The 16662-nt window shown below is 38.5% G+C and overlaps 1 protein-coding gene across 2 annotated transcripts in view; it reads right to left on the bottom strand.

Moving 5' to 3' along the window:
* Positions 1–14875, bottom strand: part of LOC106530031 (serine/threonine-protein kinase BRSK2) — a 23214-nt gene extending 8339 nt beyond the window's left edge. Inside the window, exons 1-8 of one of the 2 annotated variants that reach the window (XM_014025587.1) lie at positions 14608–14875; positions 10045–10076; positions 9532–9696; positions 8412–8509; positions 8140–8290; positions 7928–7988; positions 3840–4446; positions 1753–1801 (exon numbers count right to left, since the gene is read on the bottom strand). In XM_014025587.1, coding sequence (XP_013881041.1) covers positions 1753–1801; positions 3840–4446; positions 7928–7988; positions 8140–8290; positions 8412–8509; positions 9532–9696; positions 10045–10076; positions 14608–14685 — 1241 coding nt within the window. In that variant the 5' untranslated portion in view covers positions 14686–14875. The remainder of the gene's footprint in view (positions 1–1752; positions 1802–3839; positions 4447–7927; positions 7989–8139; positions 8291–8411; positions 8510–9531; positions 9697–10044; positions 10077–14607) is intronic. The other variant, XM_014025588.1, reaches the window with a different exon arrangement.
* Positions 14876–16662: the final 1787 nt, after the last annotated feature.

Below are 16662 nucleotides of genomic sequence, written 5' to 3'. Positions count from 1 at the left end.
GGTCCGGACCAACGCTGGAAACGAACTCTGGTTCGTTTAAAGCAGAGCAAATTATCAGGTCTGAATACGACCTAAGTGTTGCTGGTCTGATGGACGTCGAGAGAGAGATGCCTTGCCTCTGGTTTCCCACATCATTAAAGATAAGCTTGTAAGTTAGGAACTAACTAATATCGTACTTTTCCTCCTTTTCTTAAACCCCTGCCTTGCCAACCTAAGTTATTTGCTTCAAATTGTCTGGTATTCAACATCTAGCTGGATGTTTGCTGTTCTACAAAATGCTGGATTGATAAACAATTAAGTTCAGACGCGATCTGGATTGTTATTGTTTCTTAAAACTTTTTATAGGAAATTGATTSCTCACAAATAAGTGTACTGTAGTGATTTTGTTTGATTGTGTAAATAAATGATTTRTTGATGGATCGAATTTAAACTCACTGAGAAGTCACTTTTTGTGTTTGTCTATTCACTTTTGCAAGGAAGAGATATCTACCAAAAATAAGAGATCCTTGTTAAATATTTTCCTTATAACTTTGTTATAAGAAGAGTAGGGTTGAACCCTACAATGGTTAAATGTCTTTTAGACTACACCTGCCCCTCAGATGGACAACTCCTGTAGTTTGACATTCTGGATCTTTGGGCTTGGCTAAACCAGAATGATGAAGCCAGAATGGTTATCAACAGCAGAACTATTACTAGTATTTCTTAAGTATACAGCATTTTTAAAAAGTATAATAATAATAATAATAATAAATAAAGTAATAGAACATGAAAAAGTCTTTAATTTAATTTGCATTAGTTGAATCTTATGTATCTCTCACTTAAATAACTAATATCTGTAGTTTTCAAATACCTGGAATGTTACTGTGGGGAAGCAGATTAGGTGTAAAAACCTCCTGCCATACTATGAACTTCCTCATGCTGCTGAAATAATTTGCTGCGCTCTCAGAGCAGAACCCGACTGTTAAGAGCAARCGAACGTTCACATCTTTTCACCTCCGCAGATAGGAAGGAAAAAAGTTTTTCCGACTATGGTTTGAAAAATAACCCCACTGTGGTTGTTTAAATGCTTTGCTCTGCATGAAACGCATGTATATGTTACGTCAAAGTGTTCGTGGGAAAAGTGAAATATCTGTCTTCACCCTTGAGCAAAGTCCCCTTAACCCATCCTAGTTGCTTCACAAAAGTGGGCTCTGGTAKCTTGGTGGTCAGTGGTTGTATCTGAAAGAACATTTGGCTTGAAAACGATTAAATCTTTGTGCGAGTTAGCTTGCTGTGGGGACCCCCGACAAAGGGAACAGCCAAAAGAAAAAAAAAAGAAAATATTGATCAAAAAACAAAGCTGCCACCAGTGGCTCATAAATGTTGCCATAGTAGCAACACGCATGTGAAAGACCTCCCAATAAGATAAGCTGTATCAAAACAATATGAAATACAGTATTTATCAAATGATAGATATTTAAAATTGTAAGGGGTGCAATCATCTGGTTGTCACACGTCAAATTTCCTGCGCCTTTGGAAATAGTTTAAAGAAATGATTCACTTCCAATTTTGAAAAACAGATCCAGTTTAGATACAATGAAAGACAAGAATCTGGATGTGTGTACTCTCTTCACACTGGGAGAATTTAGAAAAAAAAACATAGGTCTTTTAGCTGTGAGAGACACCGAATTAAAAAAAAAAATACTAAATCTGGCATTTAATCCAACATAACGTCCCATTATTCTCAAAACAAGCACAGAAATGTGTACATACTCTGGACTGGACTCTGGAGTCAGACTGGACATGTCTTCTGATGTAGGTACTGAAAAAACAAATTAAGAAAAACAGATAAGCAGAGTAATAAGAAAATGCCAGTGAGTCTTGATGACAGCATGTAATTCAATTGCTCTAATTGCTGATTAGAACAGAATCTGACATGACTCGACACAGCTGCAGGCTGGAACACATCTTCATTCCTTGGCTATCAGAGGATGTGGGTGTAAATGATGGCTAGGACAGTTAGGATTCTTCAGACAGCTTGAAAATCCAGTATGATGTTCAAACTGAAACTGTTGAGACATTCAGCCTTGTTATTGTCACCTATTGCCAAAGGCATGTTCTGTCTGAGTTTGTGCGTGTGTGTTCAACAGCTCCAAATGATTACTTTTAGGTGTCAATAACATTCAGGATGACGCAACWCCTAAATACAAACAAACAGCAAAATGGCTGTAACTCAGTCAGCATTGCAGACACTGAGCTAAAGAGTTGGTGAGGTAGTAGTAGAGAGCCACTCCCAACTTATACACTGCAAGCAAACTGACTGCATAAGTGCCTATGTTTAAAAAACTTTGCCATTAGAGTCAATAACAGCAAAATAGCTAACTAAAGACAGAATTTATTCAGATTTTTCAAAAGTAATCATTGGCTGTACACCTATGACTGACTAACATTTTGAGTCAACCAAGTTCAAGACGGCCACCACAGCTAGCAAACACAAAAAAGTCTGTAACTCAGCCAGTTTCACATATTCTGAACTAAAATTTGGTGTGGTAGTAACTGGCYATCATTCTCAAAACCAGTGCACATTGCACAAGATTTCTGCTAAAGACTTTAGTGTTGTTGTTAACCCTGTTTGCCTGTTAGAAAAATGTCTCATAGATCACTACATGGAATTTAATGAGACTCTCAGAAAATATTAATTGGATGTACATCTACAACTGATTACCATTTACTGACCCCACTTCAAGATGATCGTCAAAACACATTCTACATGCTAAACACATGCTACACATTCTCAGTCTCCAAATTCAGGGGCTGTGTCCTTCGAAGGAACAGGCCTACCCATACTAGGTGGGCCGGGTCCTTGGTCGACCGCAAAAAAGAGGCTGTTAATTTGGACGGTCTAGCCTTCAGCTTTATTTCGGCCGTTACTTCAGCGTAAATTAGCAAAATATCAATCCGTTGGTATTATTAATATTGTAAAATAAAATTAGCTTAAAGGCGACACTTGCAATACTTGAAGCTAAGGGACCTGCAGTACAAGCTCGTTCGTTTCAACATACCAGCTCGTTTGATTTCTAACAAGAAAATTTTTACAAACATGTTGATGCAAATTACAAAAGCATTAACAACACAAACACTTTAAACTTTCAGTTTTTAAACCAYCAGATTTTTATTTAAAACTGACCTCCTTTTTCTTGCTTCATCCATCATTGCAAGCAAAGACTAAAAATTCCCGGTCAGCCCGCAAYGCGCCGAGATCAATCTACTGGACCTGTCCCTCAAATCGAGGACAAAGGAGSACRCATTTGTGGGCTGCATCAGAGGAGTCTTTAAATTTGGACAAATTTTGGCACAGTGAYGTAATGTGCAGACAAATTTGGCCTTTGAAGGACGTAGACCCTGAATTTGGACACAGGCATCAGCCCCGYTTTCCTGTTAGCAAAAACACTATGAGCCACTGGACGGATTTAAAATAAACTTTCTGGATTTTTTTATATCTTTTGTTGGTACATCTACAACTGATTAAAWTTTGGAGTCAGCTTAATTCARCATTGATGCCAGAGCTAACTGACATTAGCCAATAGAAAAATGCCTACACCTCAGTCAGTTTTACAGATACTGAGGTAAAGTTTGATCTGGTAGTAGCTAAGAGTCATTAACAACACAAACTCATATTGCAGAATCGTGCAGATCACACGTAGTGTTATTTTCAAGGTTTGACTACAACGGTTAAAATTCTACCTCTATTCATAAGATGTTGACCCACTGACATTAAAAAGCAACAGACAGTCTTTAATTTTAAGTTGCAACATCAACTTTGTTTAGGYTTTTTCTTTTTTTTTCAAATCTTGCGTCACCTTGTAGCTTGCGCCGATGAAAACGTGGGGAGCCCAGCAGGTTATTTTTGAACGAGTTAAGTCTCGTCCTCCAGTGGGTGGAGCTCGAAGCAGCCAAACCACCACTCCCACCTGGGCTAGAGGGCGGGGTYAGCGACAGTGAAGCCCCGCCGCCTCCATCCGCTCTGGAAGAAGACGACGAAGAGGAGGAGGAGGGTGGGGTGGTGGAGGAAGGGTGGTGGATTTGATGCACAGGTGTGCTGAGCGGGGTAGGCAACGGCGAGCCCTGCGGTGTGACCTGTGACACAGGAGGGAGGGTGGCAGAGGCGTTAGAGGAGGAGTGGACGTTCTTGGACCTGAAGACGGACGGAGAGGGGAAGTTGAAAAAGCGTGGGGTGGGAGACAGAACGGGAGACGGTGAGGGGGAAGGAGAGCGTGGCCCCTGGAGTGGGAGGGACTTCATCGAGTGGAGCTGGGGCCGGTCGGCAGGGCCCTTGGAGGGCAAGGTCTGGGTTTTTGGGTCGGGCATTGGCCGGCCGGGCCGGGGGGTCRTGGCACTTCCTGGCTTGGAGTCTTTAGAGGTGGATGTGGAGGTGACCTCTGATTGGTTGAAAGTGAAGACTGGACTCTGATGGGCAGACAGAAATAGATGGAAGACAGGAGGGAAAGGGACATGAACAGATGGAACAGGAAGCAATGGTCATGAAATATGACTTGTGAACTCTGTTCATCAACATGCCTTGATTAGACGCACTCAGTGGTAGGGTTGGGCATAATCGTATCGTGTGCAATTAATCGCCAGAAAAACATTAATCGATTATTTTTTTGGCACTYGACGATTAATACGATTAATGCCAGCAGGCAGACTGACTGAAGTTTTCTCCAGTCAGTCCGCTCAGTGCTCCTCTCCGCTTCGAATATGACAAGCATTAAAAAAAAGTTCAGTAATGTATTTATCTATCAACACAATTTAAAATTTGATGTATAGCCTGAAGTCTGTAATTTTGACACAATTTGGAAATGATTTTTCAATAAGAGCAAGTCTTTCCCACTAAATTGGTGATGTGACCAGGACATAAAGGATGTCCAGGKACTCCAGGGGATTAATCGTCAAATTAATCGTTATCGGCTAAATACCACAATTAATCGTGAAATTTTTTTTTGCCAATATTGCCCAGCCCTACTCAGTGGAAGATAGATTTAGTGATCTCTAGTTTCTTGTCTAATCATGTGCGTCTGTCAGGCAGCCCTTGATTGTGTCATAATATCTGCACAGGCTTGTATGATGCGGCATGATGTAGCTGGGATGGAAATGTGACAGTATGGTGGAAGAGCAGCAGGAACACACTGACCAACCATTACTAGGGAAAACATCACAACACAGAAAATTAAGTTTTGAGAAACAAAACTGATATTTATATGCTGAAGCTACAGATGACACACACATACTTGAAAGGTACACTATGTTGCAAGAAAAAAATCACCTCCTTTGTATTTTCTCCACTTTGTTATCATTCTCATGGTGTTAAGACAACTGTTTGAACAGATAAGTGTGGAACTGTCAAGCATCTAAAAATTGAACCCAAGCATGACCCAGATTTGTGGAGGTCAACCATTCTCTCTCYAATACACTGCCCAGCCAAAAAAAAGTTACCACCTGGATTTAACTCAGGTCTATGATGTGGGGTTGCTGCAATTGGTCAGTTCTAGGTTCAGCAACAGTTTGTGCTCAAAGAATGAGGTCAGCTGACTACCTGAATATACTGAATGATCAGGTTATTCCAGCAATGGATTGTTTCTTCTCTGATGGCACGGCCATATTTCAAGATGACAATACCAGGATTCATCAGGCTGGGATTGTGAAAGAGTGGTTCAGGAAGCATGAGGCATTATGGACTGGCTCCACAGAGTCCACTGAGAATCTTTGGGATGTGCTGGAGAAGGCTTTGCTCAGTGGTCAGACTCTAACATCATCAATACAAGATCTTAGTGAAAAATTAATGCAACACTGGATGGAAATAAATCTTGTGACATTGAAGTAGCTTATCAAAACAATGCCACAGTGAATGTGTGCAGTAATCAAAGCTAAAGGCAGTCCAACAAAATATTAGACTCTGTAACCTTTGTTTTTGGCCAGGCAGTGTATCTTGTGTGACTTATTTCCATTTTCCTTTCAAACAGAGAAGTAGTGTGTTTGAGGTGTGCCTTAAAATGCATTCATAGGTGGAGTTGTCGACTAACCCATTAAAACCTTCCAAAGTCATGACATCATCATCTCGACTTTCCCAAAGAAATCTAGGCATAATAATCTTAGTGCAAGTAAACGAGACACTTCAAAGAAAGCAATACAATATTATTATTATAATCCTCTTTCATTATATGTTGATTTTACAAACAGCCATGTGTTGGAATTCTAACTGACCTAAAATAGAAAAGATTTTGTTTGGTTTAATGTCAGACAGTGAGAAAAGATGTCATGTATCTATATGTTACATATAGGCATGGGCTGAATACCGGTTTCAAGGTAAATATGAAAAAGTCACGGTTTCAAAGCCACTAAAATTTTCTGTCATACCATGCCTACAGTATGACAGAGCGGAAAGCGTTTTTTGTTTATTTTTCCTCCGGTCTTTTCCGCTGCAGACTTTCCCCCGTGACAACTCCCCCATGCACTCCTGCAGCAGACTGCCTGTCAGCACTCGCAGCTCTGCGGGGGTTGTGTGGTTGCTGAAGAACAGAGTTCTCCAAACTTTTCCCGTCTAAAATAATAAATCCAGCTATATGAAAATACTAGGGGTGCAACGATACAGGAAATTCACGGTTCGGTTCGACACTTTAGTCTCACGGTTTGATATTTTTTTGATATAAAAAGAGACATTTCCATGCCCCTTTAAACTTGTAATTTATTTATATTAATTATGAACATTTTTTTAACCTCAAAAGTACAGTTTTTTAATTAAACTTCGCTGAAACAGCAAGTTTCTCAGTGGATCTGTGCTCAAAAATCCAGGCTAGGTGAAGTAGTCGAACACAGATCCACTGATCCTTTAACACAGAGCATCTTCAGAAGACAAGATGATAAATCAAATTTTTTAAATCTGTATTGTTCGATACAAGTGTGTATTGAACCTAAAGCACTGTTAGATATGGTTCGATACGGGTACATGTATTGTTGCACCCCTAGAAAATASTTAGGATGCTGTAAAGACGACAGAAATGTGGACCGTGGAGGCAACGCATCTAACATGATCACAGCTCCAGGTAAAGTTTATGCTGTCTTGAAATGAACGAGCTAACTTTAGCATCAGATTGTGAAACACATCATTGTGTTGCTGTGGCTTAATGCGCTGATCACAGCTTGTCTGCAAAACTGAGTTGTTGGATTGTGTATTTGATATGTTTTAAGTGAAAGGCGATAAAACTGAATGCCTCCTTTTTTCTTTTTTTTATTTTTTTTATTTTTTTACCCGATTCAGTGATTGAATTAACTCTTCAAATTGGGCAGAAGCCTGTTAATCACCCAGCCATCAAAATCAGGTGGGTTGGAGCAGGAAAACCTCTAAAACATGCAGGATAGTGGCCTTCGAGGACTGGAGTTTGACACCCCTGGGTCAAAGTCCAGATCTCCATCCAACTGAAACATTCTGATTTGTTTTAAAAATGCCTCCAACTTGATGAACCTGGAGAAAATTTCAAGTCTTAAGGCAACAAAACAAAACAAAACAAAAAACACAGGGTGTGTGTGTGTATAGTGAGGGGTGGGAAGTGGTGTAGGGTGAGTACTTTTGAACCCCTATGTGTTTTTATAGTGAACAGTTTAATCTCTGTTTTAAAATAAAACCGATATCTATTGGTTCCTTTTATTGTTGCAGCAATCAATATGTGAAACATCACATGGAGAAACAGTTCAAAGCTCATAAGCAAAATAATGAAAGAAAAATTGTCAATAGCCCCATCGTCTTCAGACATCTAGTGTTTAAATCATCATCTGATGTAAAGTGCAAAGACATTTTTCAACACAGGTCATTTGTGCACACTGGATRTTAGGTCAGATTCACAACACAACTCGACATGAAAGAACCAAACAAAATGGCATATCGTGTCCTTACCCTAGGACTGCTGAGAGGACTGGAGGACAGACCTGTCGACGCTCCACTGACTGAGCGAGACCTTTAGAGAAGASGAAAGAGTCATTTAAAAAGGTGTTATAGCTGAGTCAATAAAACCTTTTCTGCTGTCTTTGTGCCAATCTGGTCTATGAATGACCTTTTATTTTGACAGAATATTATATTWAGAACTTGAGCCTGAAACTAGTGCGTACCTTTGGCTGTGTGCATTACTGTCTAAAGCCCTGCGAGGTGGAGTGGGGGACCCTTGATCTGTGACACTGAGGACCTCCAAGCTCTTCCTCTCTGGACGGCAACGGCCGTGCCGTGTCAACATAGGAGAATCCACACGTTTCCTGGGTGGGTCTTGGAAGACAAAAACAAAAGTGAAATTTCTGTTKGTTAAAAACTGTGATAAATAAATCACAATTTGCTGTCAGTATTTGACTTCTTGTTCTTAAAAAGTATAAAGAGTAACTTYACTCACCATGGTCATTTCTGGGTGGTAGGTCCTCATCTTCACAGCTGGGGTATCGCTCCTTCCTGTCCAACAGGAGGTAGTAGATCATTTTTTCCTGATTATCTCTGCAGAATATGAGAAGRAGGAAAAAATACATAAAGTTCAGAAAAACAGGTGACTCAAAACATTAAAGGAAAAAACAAACGTAGGTGGATGAGCTCTGACTTTCKGAGGATTTGGTTGCATTTGGGCTGGTACACTGTAATTGACCTATCTGTACACACCATTATGGATAATCTTTCTAGGCAGGCTTAAGAGAGTTATAGTCCCATTTTAAAAAAGGGAAACAAGAGGGTTTGTAGCAACTACATGGGTTCACAGTTATCAGCCTTATGAGAAAGCCTATCCTATACTGTACTGGAAAGAACAACACAATCAAAAGAATGTTGGATTCAGGAGAAACAATGCAGATATTGTCGTGGCATTTGCCCGCCCAACCAGTCCATGACATGACATCAACTCACAACACCTGTTGTTTTGTTTTGTGAGAGTTCCTTCGGGAGATAGGGGTTTTTGGTCATGGTTCTTTATGGGGAAATTAGAGCTTGGACTCTAAAATTATGTTCATCTTTCCATCAGTTTCCATCAGCAAATTCAGGGTCAAGGCACTGAGGTCAAGGGTTTAGGATGGAAAACCTCTGACTTCAGCCACATTCTCCAGTTTAGATTTATAAAAATCCTACTCCAGTGGATGGTATCTCTACTCTAAGCTTCTCACCTATCTCTTTTTATTTTTTATTAGTTTTCATTAACCATTATTTAACCAGGCAAATCCCATTGAGATCATATACAGTATCTATTTTGCAAGGGAGGCCTTTAAATCTGACCCCTGGTCTGTAAACTCATCTCTTCAGATTTGCCTAGTCTTAACTTATTTGGTGAACTTTTTATTTTAATTTATGATTGTTGTGCCCTTCACTGCATTCTTTTTTACACCATTTTCACTGATGTATGTTTCTTACTGTACGGTGTCCTTAGGTGTCCTGAAAAGCACTCCTTAAATAAAATGTATTATTATTTTTCTACCTTCTGTTATGTTTGCTTCAGATGTCAAAGTGAAATTATTGTATGGATAGCTTGTACTCACTCTTCACTTGTAAGGTCCTGTGTGAGTTTAACCCGATCTCTGAAGCACCCTAAAGAGTACATGCTTTCTAGGACATCTGGATCAAGGTCTGATAAGGACAGGATCCTCTTTACACACACACGACGAGGAGGAGGCTGCTCTGGGCAAGGCTCATTACGACCGCCCCTGACAGGAAAAAGACAAAGTGTAAAGACTGTTATTAGAAACATCTTACCATTTATTTGATGAACTGACAAGATCCAACTTGGTATGAGATCATTGCATTTTTTATTTCTCCACAAAGAAGGAAACAGAGAAGAAAAAGCATGTTTCTGCAGCTTCAAACAAGGTTTTGCTTTGATCTGGTTTTATTTAGAAGAAGCTAAGATAATCAGTTTTGCCCTATAACTGTACATGTTTTAATTAACAAAAAATGTGAAAAAGCAAGTTATAAGTGTGTCGGGTGGTGAAGAAAAAAGCAAAAAAAAAAAAATAGGAAGTCAAAAAAATTAAGAACATATTATAGGTACTTACAAATACCAGGAGTGTTTTTGTATTGCTTCTAGCTGTAATAAAAAAAATGAAGAAGACAATATTAGAGCTCTCATCAAAATATAATTTCTTGATGTTAACTTTCTGATCTCTTGTTTTTGTGACCAGTTTTACCCGACGAAACAGGACATTTTCTATAAGGAAAGCTAAAKGTACCATCTCACTGAACAGTACGCCTTCTGAAGTCTCCAACATACCTCAAAATATCCACTGTAGTTTTGTTTCTTTGGAGATAGCTTTTATGAACATTAAAGTAGAAATATGTTGATAGTCCTGCTGGGGGTAKCCCAGCACTAAAATGTAAAAGTAGCTGCTGTTGTACATTTAACGTTGTRAATTACAACAGAAGTCCTTGCAATAATTTCTTGCTTGACCTTGACCCCACACAGACTAGCCATTAGCTTAACARTCACAGATAAACTCTGTTTTTCCAAATGAGGTCGTCAACAGAGCCGTCTGCAACGGTTTACACAATAACTGTTTATAACATTTCCACAGAACCRTATTTCAAAAGATTTAAAGGAGACCAATTATGGGTCCTAGAAATGTTTATGGTATGTCTGTGGGCTATCCAGACCATGTTCATTCAATTTAATGCACAAAATAATTCTCAGATAATAAAATTTCCCATTTTCTAGTTCTGCCTGCTCTGACTTCTGTTCAGAAGAGCTGTTTATGTTAATGAGCTCTGTTGGTAACGCCCTCCAAATATCTGTTGACATTAACTCCGCCCTCCAAAGCCAGTGTTTACGTCAGCATGGCTAATAATAGCAGAAGCTCCGTTGTACAACCATATGAGAGACCCAGAGTCAGACCCAGAGGCAGAGTCGTGGTCCCAGCTTCTTTTTTTCCTCCCCCTCCTCTGCTCTGCCCTCACTCTGCATGCTGTTACCAGAGCAGGGAGCAGCAGCGGTCAAAATACCTCAGAAACTCAAACAAATAGGCTTTAACAAGGCTTTAATAAGCTAAACAATAGAGGTACATGAGAAAACGTGTTCATAACGAATGAAAATAAATAATTAAATTGTTTGTGTCCGTGTCAGTCTCAACCCCTGGTCTCCTACTCTCTGGTCCAACACTCTACCCATTGCCCTATTGGAGGCTTGTTGTGAAATGAGCTACGCATTGCACAACAACACGGTGACGGCTTTTTATACTGAGGAGGTGGAGTCTCACCCGGGGGTTGCTAAGTAAGGGGCTGAACGCAGGTTCCGGTGGGTTGTCGTACGATTTGTGACATCACAAAATGTAGGAAGTATAAAACTTGTCGTTAATATACATTAAAAATACATTTACTTACAGTAAATATGCCCCTGGGTGCATTTCTTTGGTCCTGGGACTGTTTTTTTTAAGAAGTACATACCCAAAGTTGAGTAAAAAAAAACTTTAAAAAGTGAATTTTGCATAATAGGTCCCCTTTAAGCTATCACTTTAATATCTGAAACTAAATTCATCATAGCTCACCTACAAAAAGGAAATTTTTACATATTTTCCTTAACACTAAAGGTATTTGCTTCATAGATATTTTAGTAATGATATCAGAAGCTATTCTAATTCAGGAGCTAGTTATGTGCTTGGCTTTGATGGCGTGCTAACTGTAAGTTCTTGCTTTCATTAGCTCCAGGAAAGTTTTCCTGCAGCTGTCCTACATCCCCCTCATACATTATACACCCTGCATTAGAGCTGAACACAACTGAAACCATTGCATCAGTGATGCAGACGATCTCTGGGGGTTGGACTAATGGAGCAGATGCTGCWCTGCTGGCGCATAAAGGTGGGCCTGCTGTTCTCTCTACAATTCAGACAGAACAGCAGGCTGTTATGAAACTGGATAAAATCGGTGCTTCACATTTGTTACCTGGTTCCTAAAGTATCATTTGGATACAGTAACTAATATTTAAGTGGGTCAAATTTCTAATGTTAATCGCTAACGATTAGCTGTTGCAGAGGCACGTAGCAAACCGACAGAGACTAAGAGACAGYGTGACCTGGTTTCAGGCTCCATTAATCAACAGCTCATCAGACAAAATCACAACTTTGATTAAATCTGTTGTTGCTGAATTACTAACCCCCCCCCCCCAATCATTACATTATAAGGTTCTCTAAAACATTTGCATGCAGTTGAAAACCTGCATTCAATTCCCTCTTGCTGCCAAAGCATCAGCATTGAAGCACCCTTAAAACTGTTCACTAGGATTGTAACAATACAGCCATCCATATCGATTAAATTATTATTGATTCATCGACAGACTTTGTGACTTTGTGAAACATATCATCATCCAAACAAATTAATGTAATATTGTGATAAAGCGGGTGATTTGCACCCCTACAATTCACCTGTTTCAGTCACATATTTCCTTTTCCCTTTTGCATCTTTAAAAGAGCCCATGCAAAAAATAAAATAAAATAAAATAACTTTTAAACATGCAGCTTGTACCTGAATGGTGTAGTTGAAATTTGTAAAAACATAGCAAAAGATTTCCATTTAAATAACAATTCAAGTGCCAAAACCCAACCCTCTTTAGCTAAGTCATACTGTACAGCAGAAACATAATTTAAATTAAAACAGGCCAAAAAATGGTTGACTTTATATGACAAAACTAGTGTTTTGATGTCTTTAACACGATTTGTAAAAGGACAGTTTAAGTTTTAATAGTTTGTAAAGATCTTCTTAGGCCCACAATCTTTACACTTCCTATTCAGCTTAGAGCTCCTCTTTCCTTCCACGTAATTAACTAACCTAACCCTAACTTTTCTTCATTGAAAAAAGCTTTCAGTAATTCATTTTATTTGATCATTTATGTGATTATGTGAACATTCAACATTCTTGTATCTTTTTGTTTCATCCAAATTTGTCATTTCTATGGAGTTCTCTTCCATAAAACTACAAATATTTGTTTATTATAAACTAAAATAGACCAGAGTGACTCTAGTGCTACTCCCCAGCAGTATCACATCCTGTGACCCCTCTATTCTTCCTTCCTTCCTCGATAAGGTCCTGTGTCAGGTTTCATTTATGTTCCTGAAGCCTACAGCTAAATCTTAGTTACTCTCCTGTTATTATTTTAAATGTTTGGTTTATGATTGGGAGAAACTGTTAAATTCTATACTTGTAAGGTTAAATTGCTGCCTAAGCTTACTGCCTTTACTTTAAAACTACAATCTGACCTAGATGAACTGTTTGAAGTGAGTAGTGAATTTCAGTTTTATTAAGCAGTAAAATTTGGGCACAGTATAAGCAAGTCACAAATTTTATCTTCTGTGCCTGATTAGTTAAACCCGCAAGTCCTGAAACATTCCAGCCCTTTCAGAACCTTAGACAGTTCCTTCAGCCCTTCACACTGTCCAAGGTCCTAAAACATTCCAGCACTTTCAGGACCTTAGACAGTTCCTTCAATCCTTCACACTGTCCAAGGTCCTAAAACATTCTGGCACTTTCAGGACCTTGGCCAGTTCCTTCAGACCTTGGACAGTTCCTTCAGCTATTCAGAACTTTGGCATTGATATCAAAGAAATGTAAAAATGACACCATCACAATGAATAATGATATCAAACAGGATCTGAAGAACTTTAAGATTGAATTGAACAACAAGCTGGAGAACGTCTGATTTTTGTAATCAAGGTGAATTCTGCTCAGTACAGCAGAACAATGGGTGAATGAAATAGAGATGGTGAATACAGACTTGCTGATTTACTGCCTCAAACAGCAGAAAACCATAATTAGTGTCTTAGCCCTCTGTGAAATGATGTATGTTGCTCAAAAACCTACTTTAGTGTAAAACTGACTGCTGTCTCATGCCTATAATTTTTCAGTACTATTTTTATACGTACACAAAACTTGTACAATAGGTTGTCTTCAGACCCAGGCCTCCCTTGCAAAAGAGATCTGCAATAAGATTAAATCTCAATGGGACTTGCCCGATTAAATAAATGTCAATAAATAAAGTATAAGGTTGGAACTATTATCTGTCGCCGATGTTTGTCTATTCATAATTGTCTTTTCACTTATGTATGTCACTATTAAACATCAGCTGTGGTAAAGCGGATAATAATGTGTTAACAGGCAGAGCACTCAGATGTATGTTTTTCTCTGTTTATTAAAATTGTCTGTTTATATTGCAGACAAGAACACTGAAATACCATTTACAATTTCCTTTCAGTTATTAACCTTTTCAGTAAAAAGGAGTTCACTGGTGACAAGATCAGAATAAAGAGACATAAATTAAGGAAAAATTATTTAAAAAATAGGACTGTTTTACATTTTTGGCACAAAATTGTGAGCATGTTTGAAAAAGGCTACTAAGAACTGTTTTTTTCAAACGCTCTGTATTTCAAGCCCACATGGATCCACCAACAATACAATTTTTAAAAACCTCTACTTCAAACACAGACAGTAAAAATGCTCCAGCAGTGTAATTTCTAACTCAGTTCTCAACACGATTGTAAACTGTACGGTTATCCTACACAAACTATTGCTTCCCTTATGTTCAAACAAGCTCTGAATTCTGTTTTTAGTTCATATTCATTTTTCTTTTCTGTTCTTACCGTAAGCCTTTTGTCAGAATTGACTTCTATCATTCCTTTCAGCAATGCTTGGCAGTCAGGAGGTATGAAGTGAGGCATGTGGAAAACTCCACTCTTTACTTTCTCCAGTAGCTGCCGCAGGTTGTCATGGTCAAAAGGCAAGGCACCCTAGGCGAGAGTGGAAAAAGTAAAAAATACATTTTATTTTTTTCTGTGCTTTTCTTGTTTGTTTGTTTAATCTAGCCCCACTAACTTCTCAAAAAGATGGGTGATAGGTAGGGCCGGCACATGGCCTAAGTAATGTAGGCAGATGCTAAGGGCGCTGGCCACATCCAAGGGGCCCCACAAAAGGTGAAAGGAAAAAAGTAACTTTCCCACTTCTTATTAAAACTGATAATTCAGATTCAGAATCAGATTACTTTATTTGTCATTGTACCGTTAAGCAAAACAAAATACAGTTTGGAACAACCCATCCAAGAGAGAGACAAATACAAACAACACACATGGGAGAACAGGTGCCTGGGTCCTGCAGTAATAGATACCCTTAATTAAATTCGTAATAAAACTAATATTATTCCCTAAGGTAGAAAATCCCACACTAATTTAACTGCAAAGCAAAAAACATTAAATACTACTTTTCTAAATAATAATGATCTTTGCTTGGCTTCCTCCTCCTCCACTACTTGATCTGTTCCTGCCCTAGTGCTCCCTCCCTTCACTGCTCCAGTGCTCATGTGAGGAGAGAGAGAAGGCGATACAGAGTAAAATAAGAAGTCCAAAATTTTTTTCTGTGTTGCAGAAAGACAGAATCTTTAGCTGACTATGGCTTGCTGATAATTAAACCATATTAATGTATGCAATTGGCAGTTGAACACGCCACAAAAAATCTTGTCTTGGGCGCCAAATTGGCTATAGTGCTGGCCCTGGCTGTAGGTAGCAAACTGTGGGGAGAAATGACAGGTAAAGTCTGTGAATTCAAATAAATACTCAAATAGCTTGCCATAAGGGTGTTTTGATGCATGATTTGTCAGCTATTTGAAATGTTCCAGACATGTTACATTTTGTGGGCTGTACAGCTGAAATAAACACCCTAATACTGTATGAGGAGGTTGAAAAATCATCAGAACAAATACATGCATATTATCAGAAAAATACATTTTCTATGTATTTTTTCCTCAGAAAGAATAATCTACCCATTAAGAGATATTTATTTCAGTAATACATTCCACAAAATAAAAAATAAAAAGATCTTGTGGGGGAAAACTACTAGAAATGTATAATTTTGAGTGTTTACTTGAAATGCACATTTGACACAAAAAAATACAAGAAAGTGATTCTGGAACTACTGGAAACATATTTTTACCAGTGTTCCTCTGCAAAATTTACCAATAAATATTATAGAAAAATGTATTTTGGTGTCTAGGTAGTTTTTGTAAAACTACCAATAGTTTGTTCACCTTTACAGAGAAACCTTATTCACATGCAGGATTTGTGTCCTTCTGTCATGATCTGTATTTCATGAGTGGAGGTGAGAACTGAACTATAGATGGATAAAGACGAGTCTCTTCAACTACTTTAACTACTGTATTAGTGTGTTTTGTTCACAAGTAATGGTAAAAAAATACTTAACATTTTATGCTAGTCTGGCCTTAACGTTCTGTGTGACCACTTTTAAACTCACAGATAAAGTCCATATAGCCCAAGCATGCCTCCATTGTTCTGAACAAAGATTAGACATGATCTGGTATTACTCAGAGTATGTGTTGGGGATGACTTTAAGCTTTTACCATAAAAAACTGAAGGTCAATATACAGTGGGGAAAATAAGTATTTAGTCAGTCACCAATTGTGCAAGTTCTCCCACTTAAAAAGATGAGAGAGGCCTGTAAGTGACATCATAGGTAGACCTCAACTATGAGAGACAAAATGTAAAAAAAGATTTGAGAAAATCATTTTGTCTGACTTTTAAAATAATTTTTTTTGCAAATAATGGTGGAAAATAAGTATTTGGTCAATAACAAAAGTTCATCTCAATACTTTGTTGTATATCCTTTGTTGGCAATGACAGAGGTCAAAC

Source organism: Austrofundulus limnaeus, unplaced genomic scaffold, assembly GCF_001266775.1.
Source record: "Austrofundulus limnaeus strain Quisiro unplaced genomic scaffold, Austrofundulus_limnaeus-1.0 Scaffold486, whole genome shotgun sequence".
NCBI classification, from domain to species: domain Eukaryota; kingdom Metazoa; phylum Chordata; class Actinopteri; order Cyprinodontiformes; family Rivulidae; genus Austrofundulus; species Austrofundulus limnaeus.
This window is presented reverse-complemented; position numbering and strand designations above follow the sequence as displayed.